This window comes from Nicrophorus vespilloides, unplaced genomic scaffold, assembly GCF_001412225.1.
Source record: "Nicrophorus vespilloides isolate i.1.1-1 unplaced genomic scaffold, Nicve_v1.0, whole genome shotgun sequence".
In the NCBI taxonomy this organism is placed as follows: domain Eukaryota; kingdom Metazoa; phylum Arthropoda; class Insecta; order Coleoptera; family Silphidae; genus Nicrophorus; species Nicrophorus vespilloides.
This window is the reverse complement of record NW_017095845.1, coordinates 30,148-42,252: the sequence shown is the minus strand read 5'-3', so window position 1 is coordinate 42,252 and position 12,105 is coordinate 30,148. Positions and strand designations below refer to the sequence as shown.

The following is a 12,105-nucleotide window of genomic DNA, read 5'->3' as shown; positions in this document are numbered from 1 at the left end:
TAAAAATAGTAGATTTCACGAACATGTTGATTCATCCTTTTCTTTACCTGTTGAATGAGACCTGTTAATTAAGGTGATATCAAATTAGCACGACACAAGTGGAACGGACTTGAGTGGACGAAAAATTTTTGGCAAATGAAATCCATGTAACAAGTTGCTAAAGCAACTGAAATCCATGGATACGTTCCATGGTAACCGAAAGCAATTTTTATGTAACTGTTTTTGTTTTATTATTACTGTCACTCAATTTGATTCGATTATGATTAAATTATTTAAAAAAAACACTGTTATATAATATATTTTGTATGGATTTGTATGGTAAGGATTATATGGAAAGGAAAAATGAGAATATTTGTGTTTATTTTCAATTAGATTTCTTTATTTCTTTCGCATATTCATCGCTAATCGTATTCCCTTTTACTTTTATACACGTATTTACATATTCACAGAAATGTTTCTCGTTTCGCTGTCAACTCGAATACAGGGTTTATCGATCACCGAGCATGAAACATTTTCTCGTCGCTTCTCTCTTTTGTTTCGTTCATTTTCAAATTCTTTTGTTTCTACCCTGCAAACCTCCAGCTCGAAATAATAATAATTTGAAAAAAAAACAGAGAATGACAACAAAGATATGTAAAGAGAGAACATTGAGAAGTAGCAGAAAATAATTATACAATATAAAAATTAAATAAAATTTATTAATTTCCAAATTTAAAACTAATATGGCAAACGTTGATTGAGAATTATTAATAATAATTGAGGGAGAAGAAAGAAAAATAACATAATTTTGGCATGCTATTACAATTAGGAATCATCGTATATAAACTAATTACAAACAACGTCTTGTCTCTATGGAAGCTTATTGCTTAGGTTTCTTCTATAAACGTAATTCTTAATTAAATAATTAATTAAACGTTTCACACGTACACAGATTTACGTTTCATTCTTAATTAATAATCTGGTGTAATCAAGTTATCTTCCCCTTAACAGATGCGACTAAGTTATTTACACTCAATGCATGCGTTAATTACTATGGAAACCGTTACCAACGGAGATTAATTATGTCTAGGATATTGGAATCTCGGAGCGCTGCAGTATTTAAAACAAAAAACGTACTAGAAAAAAAAAGCAACAATACAATGAGTTGTAAGCTCATATTGCCAACGTTATAAGTTCTAAAAGACAATTGATCACGATAACAAAAATAAAACTTAAATTGAATCCAATGTGGAATGTTGAAAAATAATGAACATAATGAAAACAGTTAGGTAAAATGGAAGATCAAGAGAATTCGCCGTATAAAATCCAGATTAATTCATTAATTAATAATGTACTTTTCTCCTTCCTTTTTGTATTTCGTTATTGTTATTATTATTATTATTTATTAACTAATCGAGGTAACTTAATTTTTGTTTAACGAACCCGAACAACTTCCGGGTTCTCATCGGTGCCGGCAACCAAACGCGCACCGGTTTCGCTCTCCTCGCACAGCGATTGCCTAAACTCTAATCACGCATTACGGCAACTAGATTTGTGCTAATATACCCAAAACGAAGAAGTAATGATTGATTCTCGTTAATTAATTAATTAATTTTTTTTTATCCATCTCGTAATTGACTAATACATGATATAATTTACATATACAAATTCATATATAATATTTATTATTTCGATTACTCTTCAATTCTTCAATTTGCTAACCTCTTTTTTACGATGATTTCTCCTCTAAATACTCTTTAAATTTCTTTTCTTTTTTTTTCAGGGGGATTTGTTTGTTTCTTTTCCTTAAATAAATTAAAAAATACATATAAAAATATTTTATGTAGAGACTAGGGTTTTCGAATATATGTGTTTGTGTTGATGCATGCCACGTTTTTCCACTCGTCTTAAATTTATACATATATTTAATAATATAATAATTATTATTTTGTTTATTTTATACACTTTAATCGCGACGCCCGTTGCTCGGAACAAAACCACCAACTAAGCACACAATCAATCACCGGTGACAGCTGTCACGCTGTCCCAGTGTCCCGCTCACTGTAACCTTTATATTTTCGTGTAAAGGCATTCCCTTTTCAACGAATCAATTCATTTTCAACGCGCGAATCTTAAACGCTATTATTGTTGTTAGCGCCATCTACTATGAGCATTTTAACTAATTAATTGAAATGTCACATTAAGCCTAATTATTACTAGGGATTAGGGTTTTAATTGGTGATGCTTTAGTTTACTAATACTTGTTATTTACTTGTTTTTTTTTGGGGAGGAAAATGTTTGTATGATAGTTGGTGGTAGATTGCCGCGCGCGTTTCGATTATTTAAAAAAAAAATGTCTTTAATGATCTTTGGTGGGATCACAGAAATTACCGTCCGCGAAAATGGAAACGTACGATGCGTCATAAGGTATGCCTGTGTATAAGCATACTAACATTTCTTGGAGGCTTTTTGTACCTAGGATTATTATTATTACTATGAATATTATTATTATTATTACTATTAGGAATTCGCGGGGGACGGCGGAGCGGCGGATCGACGCCGTCGCCGTCCGCGTGGATCTCGACGTCCACCTCGAAATTCCTGCAGATCACGGCCGTTCCGTTGATCTGAGAGTCCTCCGGATCAGTGTTTTCCAAACCCCCATCATCATCATCTTTAACCGACTTTACGCAAGTCAATATATTACCCTCGTCATCCTCCTGCTCCTCCTCCTCGTTCATCCCCTGCTCCATCATCTCTTCCTCATCATCATCGCGCTCCTCCTCATCGTCTTCCTCTTCATCGTTCTCGTCTCGTTTTTGTTGTTGCTGCTGCTGCTGTTGTGTCTTGCCCTCCTCAGTGTCGTGTGTCCAAATGATAACTACTCAATCCCCTCGACGGGATCGGCTCCGCTTCGGCTCCTCGTTGCACCTGTAGATGTACACCTGCAGCAGGATGAGCAAGTCGATGGAGACCTGCAGGCAGCCGCATATCCAGAACTGCAGGGGCGCCTCCCGGATGAAGAAGTAGGCCGTCTTGAAGATGTCCCCGAACGTCCAGAGGGCGACCATGGTTATGCTAAAAATATCCGGATACACACCTCTGACATATCTATAATAGCAAATGAATGTCGCGCCCTTTGGCGGAGCCGAAGGCAAAGGTCGTCCCCAAAGGGGGGAATCCACATCGATTTTTGATTAGATCGCACCGAAATAGAACGATGGGCCCGACCGCAGTAAAACCTCAACAGCTAATCACACGATCCAATCTAACACGCTCTGCACCCACTGTCTAAACGTCTCATCGCTTCCATTCAAACTTTAAATCGGCGTTTCTCAAACGTATTATCATGTCGCCATCTTCTGGCTGTTTTTTCAATTATATTATTTTCAATAGAAATCAAGAATTGACCCTTTGCGGACAAAGATTTTTACAATGAATTAAGAATGAAAATAATAACCAGTAAAGTTTTAATGCAAATCATATTAAACACTTCTGTATGCCCTCTTACAAGTATTAAAGTATTGACTTTTCGGAATGATAAGTCATAAGCGAAGTATGCTGTGTAAAAGATATAGTGGATATACCCGCCGCTCGTCCGCAAAGGATTAAAACATGCTCATATAAGTGTGCTTCGAAAACTTTAAATCGGCGTTTCTCAAACGTATTATCATGTCGCCATCTTCTGGCTGTTTTTTCAATTATATTCTATTTTCAATACAAATCAAGAATTAACCCTTTGCGGACAAAGATTTTTACAATGAATTAAGAATAAAAATAATAACCAGTAAAGTTTTAATGCAAATCATATTAAACACTTCTTTATGCCCTATTACAAGTATTGAATAATGACTTTTCGGAATGATAAGTCACAAGCGAAATTTGCTGTGTAAAAGATTTAGTGGATATACCCGCCGTTCGTCCGCAAAGGATTAAAACATGCTTATATAAGTGTGCTTCGAAAACTTTAAATCGGCGTTTCTCAAACGTATTATCATGTCGCCATCTTCTGGCTGTTTTCAATTATATTCTATTTTCAATAGAAATCAAGAATTAACCCTTTGCGGACAAAGATTTTTAACCCTTTGACATTTAATGACGTGTCCCAGAAGTCTAAACTAAAGTTTTAATGCAAATCATATTAAACACTTCTTTATGCCCTCCCATTGAATAATGACTTTTCGGAATGATAGTAAAAACAACGAATAGATATGCAGCAAAGAAAGTGATCTTTTGAATTTCTAATTAAACAATTAAACGCTAAAAAAAAACTATACAAAATCAACGTTAAATGTCCCATTTTCAATTGTTTTCTGCGAAACTGCTATTCAATATTATTTTGCGTCTATTTTTTCATAATCAAAGTCTGCTGTGTAAAAGATATAGTGGATATACCCGCCGCTCGTCCGCAAAGGATTAAAACAAGCTCATATAAGTGTGCTTTGATAAAGAAATGAATGAAAAAGCACTCTTATAACGTTTTTTCTTTGATTCGAGTTGACAGAACGTCGATTATGATTTAGAACAAACCTCATGCCCTCCGTCGACTTATTCTTGAAGTTCTTCACCAGCTGCGGAGCGCCGAGCATCGCCTCGGTGAACACCGCGAGGAATCCGACCGTCTCCACGAAGATCACGTAATCCATGAGGAGGTACATGAGGAAGGACGAGACGATCGTGAAGACGAGCATGCAGTCCATGTACGACTGGAAATCTGTCCAATTCCAGAAGAACTTCGAGTCGAAATCTAAAGAAAAAGAAGCAAAAAACAAATTAACAAAACCATCAGAAACTATCATGAAAAAAAAAGTAATCCCAACATGCGGAGTTAATAATAATTAGAGTTTAGATAAATCTAATAATGAGTCATTCGCAATGAAAACGAAAAGAAAAATTGCTGAAAGGTTTAAGAAATGAAATTATTTCGGTTTCATTTTGGCTTCAGCTGAATTTTTTCCCCAAATAGAATAAAAGTAAATGCAGTTCAACAACAACGACAAAAATGCGTCGTATTTACTTTTGAAACTCATGAAACGAAACAATTGAATTGCATTTACACTCGTCGTTTTGTTACGTGATTGAGAAAGCAATTAAAAACAAATAACAGAACTTTTCATAATGTAATCAATTAACTATTTTAGAAAATTTGAAAACATTCTCAGTTTTCAGCGACTATAATCTTACGTAATACTGTAATCGAATATACAGAAAAATAAATCTACTTATTCGATTATGAAAGTACTCTATAAATAATCGAAAAGAAAGGAAAACATGCATTATGAAATGGACTGTTAAAAATCATGTAAGCTATGAGAGAAACAAAAGTCACGTGTGTCTGGCGTGCCGACGATCCCAGGTTCGAGGGAACATAACGAAACGTTAGTAAGTAGTTATTAGATCATGCGAATCGTAGAAAATAAGTAAATGTTCGATTTTTACACTGTATCTCTCTCACTACTATCATTATCAATATTCATAAATATGTATGTGTATATATATATATAGGGTGATTCATGATAGTCCTTGGTTTATTTGATTTCGCTCGTTATCTGGTGAAGTTTAAAGCAAGCAGACGTAATCTAGTGATAATTTCAAGCAAGCATGCATAAACCACGTAATCTAACGACTCCCAAATAATAATTTACAAAAAAAAACAAAGGAAACAGTGAGCGAGTACAGTGAGTAGTTGAAACGCGTGCCTCATTTATCCGACAGATAAGTGTAAATTGCGTTAACGCTAATTGCGACAATCTCTCATTGAATATTGTAATTTCAGTAAATCACAATAGTAAAGTCAAGGCGGCTGATGTCATTCTCATTTTTGCAACAATTGCAACAATTCATGACGTTGCCAAGACTACAACTTTTGAAACATCCCTTGTGTAATCATATATAATGAAACAATTGATAGATGAATGTAAAAAGATATGATTAAACCCATGGAACGAATTGCGTGAAAAGACTATTGAAATTTATTTTTTTTTAAATAAATAAACAGTTGCAAAAGCGAAGATTAACTCGTTTGTTCTTGTTTACCGTAGATACTGTGCACGCAGCACGGAGGCTTAGCCTGAAGCAACCTGACCACTTCGCTCGGTCTCGCTGCCAAAAAGAAGAAAGTCACAACAGAAAAACAACAACAACAACAACAAAAAGATAACAACAAACAGAAACAATAAAATAAGATGGAAAACGTAAATAAAACAAAGATTTAAAAATAGTTTAAATGTGTTTCTTTACCTGTGAAGATGCGCTGACGGGCCTGCATGATTTGATTCTTATTTCGGACACGGACACACAGATGGATCATAGTGAACATTGTTATGTTCATGATGAAGCTTTGGATCAGCAAAGGGTATTCAAAATGTTTACCGAACCTGAAAACAGAAAATTCAACAGTTTTATTCGCAATTTTTCTCATTTTCTTGGAACAATTTACTAAAAAATAGTTAAAACCATGAATAAATTTAAGAAATATCCATAGAAAAAAAACAATATTTCACTTGTATTAATTAAGTTAAATTATAAAATAATTTCATTGCTTTTAAAATCAAAGCTTGCGAAGTTTGAAACAATTAGATCCAAGGTCGCCTACAATTAATTAACATAAAATTCAACTGTTTTATTCGCAATTTTTCTCATTTTCTTGGAACAATTTACTAAAAAATAGTTAAAACCATGAATAAATTTAAGAAATATCCATAGAAAAAAAACAATATTTCACTTGTATTAATTAAGTTAAATTATAAAATAATTTATTGCTTTTAAAATCAAAGCTTGCGAAGTTTGAAACAATTAGATCCAAGGTCGCCTACTATTAATTAACATAAAATTCAACTGTTTTATTCGCAATTTTTCTCATTTTCTTGGAACAATTTACTAAAAAATAGTTAAAACCATGAATAAATTTAAGAAATATCCATAGAAAAAAAACAATATTTCACTTGTATTAATTAAGTTAAATTATAAAATAATTTGATTGCTTTTAAAATCAAAGCTTGCGAAGTTTGAAACAATTAGATCCAAGGTCGCCTACTATTAATTATACGATTTGATAACAAACAAAAAAAAACAATCGTATCAAAAATATTTCGAGTAATTCGATTGAGGCAATTCGATTTTTTTTTTAGCTTGTTTCACGTAATTTGATGTTTTTTTTTTAACAAAATTAAAAGTTTTGCTGAGAATTGTTTATAAAAATTGTATAATTTTTTTATTTGATGTGAAATGAAATACTGCATGTAATAAATCAAGAGGCTTTGCATGTGAAACAAGTGAAGTCATCGCATAATTGAGTTATAAATTTAAGTAGATGCAAATAATTGCTGGACAGGAATAATTCAATAAAGTATGAAATTCTGAATCAAGGCTGCTGCTGTCCACATAATAATTGTATAACTCAACTGAGAGATAACAAATGAAATTCTTTTATTGAATTGTTTATGAAATAGTTTCATGGGTTCATAGTTCTTGTACTTATCAACACTTTATCTGCTCCACTTTGTGGTGTGAAAGAAGTGACCTATTGGGTTGCTGATGATACTCACCAAAACATGATCCTGAGTGTGTTGGCAATGAGGAGGGCAAGACAAACGAGCAGCGAGAAACCTTCAGCATCCTGGGTCTGTTTGATCTGCTTGTACTGCGGTATGTAGGGGATGACACCACCGATGATCATGGCACCTGCGCTCACCCAGCCAACAAGGTGGCCCACTGTCAGGGACAGCTCATCCGATATCACCCAATCCATCCTGATCAGAGAGGAGTCCTTTCTGCAGTGGTGAGAAGGAAAAAAAAATATGGGGAAACACCTCACACCAGTACCATGTTTTGCACCGCACTGCTGCTCGGCACACTCGGCTGCCCCACTTCCACAAGCAGGTGGCCTATTCACTCAAGTGTCAGACTGACATTTCACGTCAGATGCGAATGTCAAGTACAGCTGATTTCCATCCTCCTTCCCTTAAAGCGATATCCGAAGACAACGAAAACAACATCTGAAATCTACAACATGTATCAAAATCAATCCTCAACAACATTAGCGAACAATACAATAGTTTATAACGTGGGAACGACGAGAATTTCATTAATTAACAAAGATCAACAAGTTTTGCCCTCTATCGACCTTTCGCCCAACTAAATTGAAGTAGAAAACTTTTTCAAATTTATATCAATCAAAAAATAAGAATTTTTCCATTAAATTACATAATAGAAGTTTTGCATACATCATGATACTACTATAATTGTAATGAAATACGTTATAATTAAAATTACAAGTTTGAAAAATACTTAAATTATACAAGTATGTATATAGAGTTGCCTATAGCTCTGAATGTTGCTAACACCTGATAAAGTTAGGTTATGTTTACCTGTAACTAATAATACATTACCCGGTGCACAAGATGATCTCGAAACTGCTGTTTCCGGCGCTCAGACGCAGAAACCCATTGGAAGTGAGGAATTTCAACGCAATATTCAACCGATACAAAAGCACGAAGAGTAGTTTAACGAAATCTTCGGCAGGGTCAGAGGTTGGAACTGATGTAAGACCTTTGGCAGAGAAGGTTAAAGAGACGACGAAGACTGCATCTTACTTGGGTGTTATACTGCTAGGCGTGGGTGTCACCGGCACTCTGTTCTATGCTGTATTCAATGAGTTGTTCTCGAGTCGTAGCCCAAACAATATTTACACAGCCGCTGTGAAAAAATGCTTAGCAGATACAAGGATTGAAGATAAATTGGGGTATCCCATTAAGGCTTACGGTGAGGAGACGAGGAGAGGTAGGAGGCAACACCCGAACTACTCAGGGTTCATCGGAAAAGATGGAAAGAAGCACTTGAGGATGCAGTTCTATTTGCAAGGCACTTACCATAAGGGAACGGCGCAGTTGGAGATGATCGAAGTAATCGATTCGTGTGGTTTTGAATCTTTGAGTATTAAACTTTGGATTTGTTTTAGAACGCATCTGGGGATTTCGAGTATCGCTACTTGCTGGTGCAGGTCGACGACATGGCTAGGAATGTGATAGTTTTAGAGGATAACAGATATCAGACGGTGCAAGCGCCCACCGAGCTTCTCATGTGATCAACCAAATTTTTTTTATATATAGCAATAGCAAATTAATAAATCTTTGAGTTTTACTTTCAATCTTTCTTCTTGAACGGACAAAGCTTGTAATGCAGAAGCAAGTTATTGTCGAAGACGTATTGCACGATTCTTTTAGCAATGTATGCGAAGACCACGTAAACAGCCAAATATTGAATCCAGGCGAATTTCACGACCTGCCAGAAACTCGTCTTATAGTTGACTTTGACTTCCGGATAGTGCACAGTCAACTCGATGCGAAATTCCTCTCCGTTTCCGGGCTTTGCGAATTTGTACACTTCCCCCAGATGCGTACTCACTGTAAACCAAAAAAAATAACTTAATCAAATAGATTCTTATAATAAATCTCGCACCATTCCGTTCCAAGTATTGTCGGAGTATAGTTTCGATCCGGTAATTCTCGTAGTCTTGATCAGAGTCGAAGATATTGAAGTTGTAGGTGTAATCCGTTCGCTTATTGATGCATTTCAGTGGAGAATTCTGGTGCAGGTGTAAATTGGCTCGCAGATCGAAAGCTTGGGAATCTCTTATAGAATCCTCTTGGATTATGATCGCAGATTGCATAACCAACGGACAAGTTGACTACAATTAAGAGAGTTACTTAGAGATTGATAATAACTTAAGTTTTCTTACTTGAAGCTTATAATCTAAACCTAAAATTAAAGTGAAACGCTGCAGTTGCTCATCGATTGGAAGATTCACGTTCATTTGGAAGCCGAAAGTGTCAATTCTCTTATCGAAGTTGTAGTCAATCTCCCTGACCTGCAAATAAACAATAATTTCTCCATCAATTTCATATATTAAATGTTGATACACTCAAAAGTAGTCAAGTAACTTGTGCAAGTTGTCAAATACTTGACGTATCAACTGAAGCTTAGAGCAGCGTTTTCCAAACTGTGAGGCGCGCCTCCCTGGGGAGGCGTAAACTAGTCTAAGGGGAGGCGCGAATATTAGTAGCAGTGAGCAATTTTCCAAATATCTTCTAAATGTTTGGGGAATCTAGCAAGTATCGATTCATTGTTACTCGAAAACTATAATACATAGAATGAATCCAAAAGATGCATATGAAAGCTGAATGTTTGGGCAATCTAGCAAGTATCGATATATTACTGTGGTTTTAGCCGTCTGGCTGTAATTCGTGTTCAAAGTTTTAAAAATGCTCGAAAAAGCAGTGTTGTTACATTTCATTGATTTTCTCGAAAACTATAATAGATAGAATGAATCCAAAAGATGCATATGAAAGCTGAATGTTTGGGGAATCTAGCAAGTATATTCCTGTGCTCTTATCCATATTGCTGTAATGCGCGTTCCTTTTATGAAAGGGGAGGCGCCAAATGATTACATACTTTTGAGGGAGGCGTAATAACTTCAAGTTTGGAAACCACTGGCTTAGAGTGTGAGCATCTCTAGAGATGAAAGAATCACTTTTAAAAATAATCAATTAATTTGAACGCCATGAATCATGATTCCTTTCGTGCGTTAAGTTGAATGGAGAAAGTCCAAATGCAGACAAATTCTAACAAATATAAAACGTAATTCAGCTTTTTTTTTACCTTGACTGTTGTACATGTATCGAACGCTTGGAATTCCTGAACGTAATTGAAGTTATTGCAGATGATCAAGTTGCTCAGGTTGTTCGTTATGCCGACGAATAGGAATTCCCCTCTGAATCGCACGTCCGGTTGCTCGAAGAACGTGTCATGCTTCAACCAAAAACCTACAAGAAAACCATCACATTTTTACATTAAAATCATTTCCAGAGCGATTTTCCAATGAAAAGTTATAGTAACAATTTAATATTTGAAAATTATTTTATGTAACTTAAAAACAATATTACCAAATTAATATTATTAAATACCCAAATAAGGAGAAATGTCATTGATGACGATTAGGAGAAACGTCATTAATGACGTTTCTACTAATTTTTCTTTTGTTTCTAACAATTACGAATTAAATTCCCATTTGTAAATCATTATAAAACTACAAAAACTGTTAATAATTATTGAAATTTTGTAATTACCTCGACTTCTGTATGAGAAAACGAATGGGAATATCAGGGAGAGACAGGAAACAGCGAAAACGAACCACGCAGTTTTCGAGAAGAATGTTGCTTTGTGCACAATCCTCAGATTACTCTCGTAAACGTCCACCACCAACATCTTTCACCTCCAAACTAATTAACTTAATGTACAAAAAAATCTACAAATAAATCTAAGCGAATCTTAAATAAAAATGAAGCCGCTACTTTGTTTGTAAACACGCGGACGAAGCGTTGCCACCGCAACCGGAAACGTAAACAAACGATGCCCACGCCAACTTTATTATTATTTTTTTTATTTACAAAATACTTAGTCACGCACGCAAATTACTTTCATCGTTCCATTGTTTCGCACGCTTCTTTGATTGCAATTAATCGATGGATGTAAGATTTACGTCGGGACACGGCAATAAAGTTGTCAACTTTTATACAACAACAATTTATTCACGTTTAATGCAATTAATTAGACAAAACAAATGATTGTAATTGCTTTAGAAAAAAAAATTAAATATTTAAATTAAATTAAAAACTTTAAGAAATTTAAATGTACCAAAAAACAAAAGTGAAAGTCTTGTGTTTTTTTTATATAATCCAGAAAAAAAAACTGATTGGAGGTTATCAAATTTACATACAAATTTATACGATTTTCTAATAAACTTTACTATAAATTAGTATTAAGTATATATTTTTTTTTGGACAAATTTAGAAATAATATTTGGGTCAAAACTTGCCTAATAACTATATAAGCTAATAAACAAAACAAATGAATAAACGGCTTTCCTTGATTCTTTATACTTTTAAATATAAAGTTATAAAATTTATGTTTCTTAAGCTGTTCTTAAACTGTTGTCTATTTTTTTTTCTACTTCTGTTGATGGTTTAATAATCGTAGTTTTTCGAAGACGAGGATAAACTGGTCGTAAAATAATCACAGAGGTAAGCATTTGTGTTTTACGAACGTATAATTAATGATCGAATATGT

General features: G+C 34.5%; 3 protein-coding genes across 4 annotated transcripts; 1 reads left to right on the top strand and 2 right to left on the bottom strand.

Moving 5' to 3' along the window:
- Positions 1–2,254: 2,254 nt before the first annotated feature.
- LOC108566658 (PQ-loop repeat-containing protein 1) lies at positions 2,255–8,013 on the bottom strand. Of its 2 annotated transcripts, XM_017926646.1 has the most exons (5): positions 7,527–8,013; positions 6,220–6,356; positions 6,016–6,081; positions 4,510–4,726; positions 2,255–3,057 (listed from the first exon to the last, which is right to left on the bottom strand). In XM_017926646.1, the coding sequence occupies exons 1-5, from the start codon at positions 7,727–7,729 to the stop codon at positions 2,865–2,867; spliced, it is 816 nt and encodes a 271-aa protein (XP_017782135.1). In that variant the 5' UTR covers positions 7,730–8,013; the 3' UTR covers positions 2,255–2,864. The 2 variants fall into 2 exon arrangements, with proteins under 2 accessions (XP_017782135.1, XP_017782142.1); XM_017926653.1 differs by lacking the exon at positions 6,016–6,081 and having other exon boundaries at positions 7,527–8,005.
- Positions 8,014–8,314: 301 nt separating this feature from the next.
- Positions 8,315–9,099, top strand: LOC108566580 (mitochondrial import inner membrane translocase subunit Tim21). The gene is made up of 2 exons (XM_017926552.1): positions 8,315–8,882; positions 8,939–9,099. The coding sequence occupies exons 1-2, from the start codon at positions 8,382–8,384 to the stop codon at positions 9,062–9,064; spliced, it is 627 nt and encodes a 208-aa protein (XP_017782041.1). The 5' UTR covers positions 8,315–8,381; the 3' UTR covers positions 9,065–9,099.
- A 3-nt stretch (positions 9,100–9,102) lies between these two features.
- LOC108566573 (transmembrane protein 231-like) lies at positions 9,103–11,577 on the bottom strand. Its single transcript, XM_017926541.1, has 5 exons — positions 11,106–11,577; positions 10,639–10,802; positions 9,719–9,847; positions 9,439–9,667; positions 9,103–9,383 (listed from the first exon to the last, which is right to left on the bottom strand). The coding sequence occupies exons 1-5, from the start codon at positions 11,242–11,244 to the stop codon at positions 9,124–9,126; spliced, it is 921 nt and encodes a 306-aa protein (XP_017782030.1). The 5' UTR covers positions 11,245–11,577; the 3' UTR covers positions 9,103–9,123.
- Between the last annotated feature and the right edge of the window lie 528 nt (positions 11,578–12,105).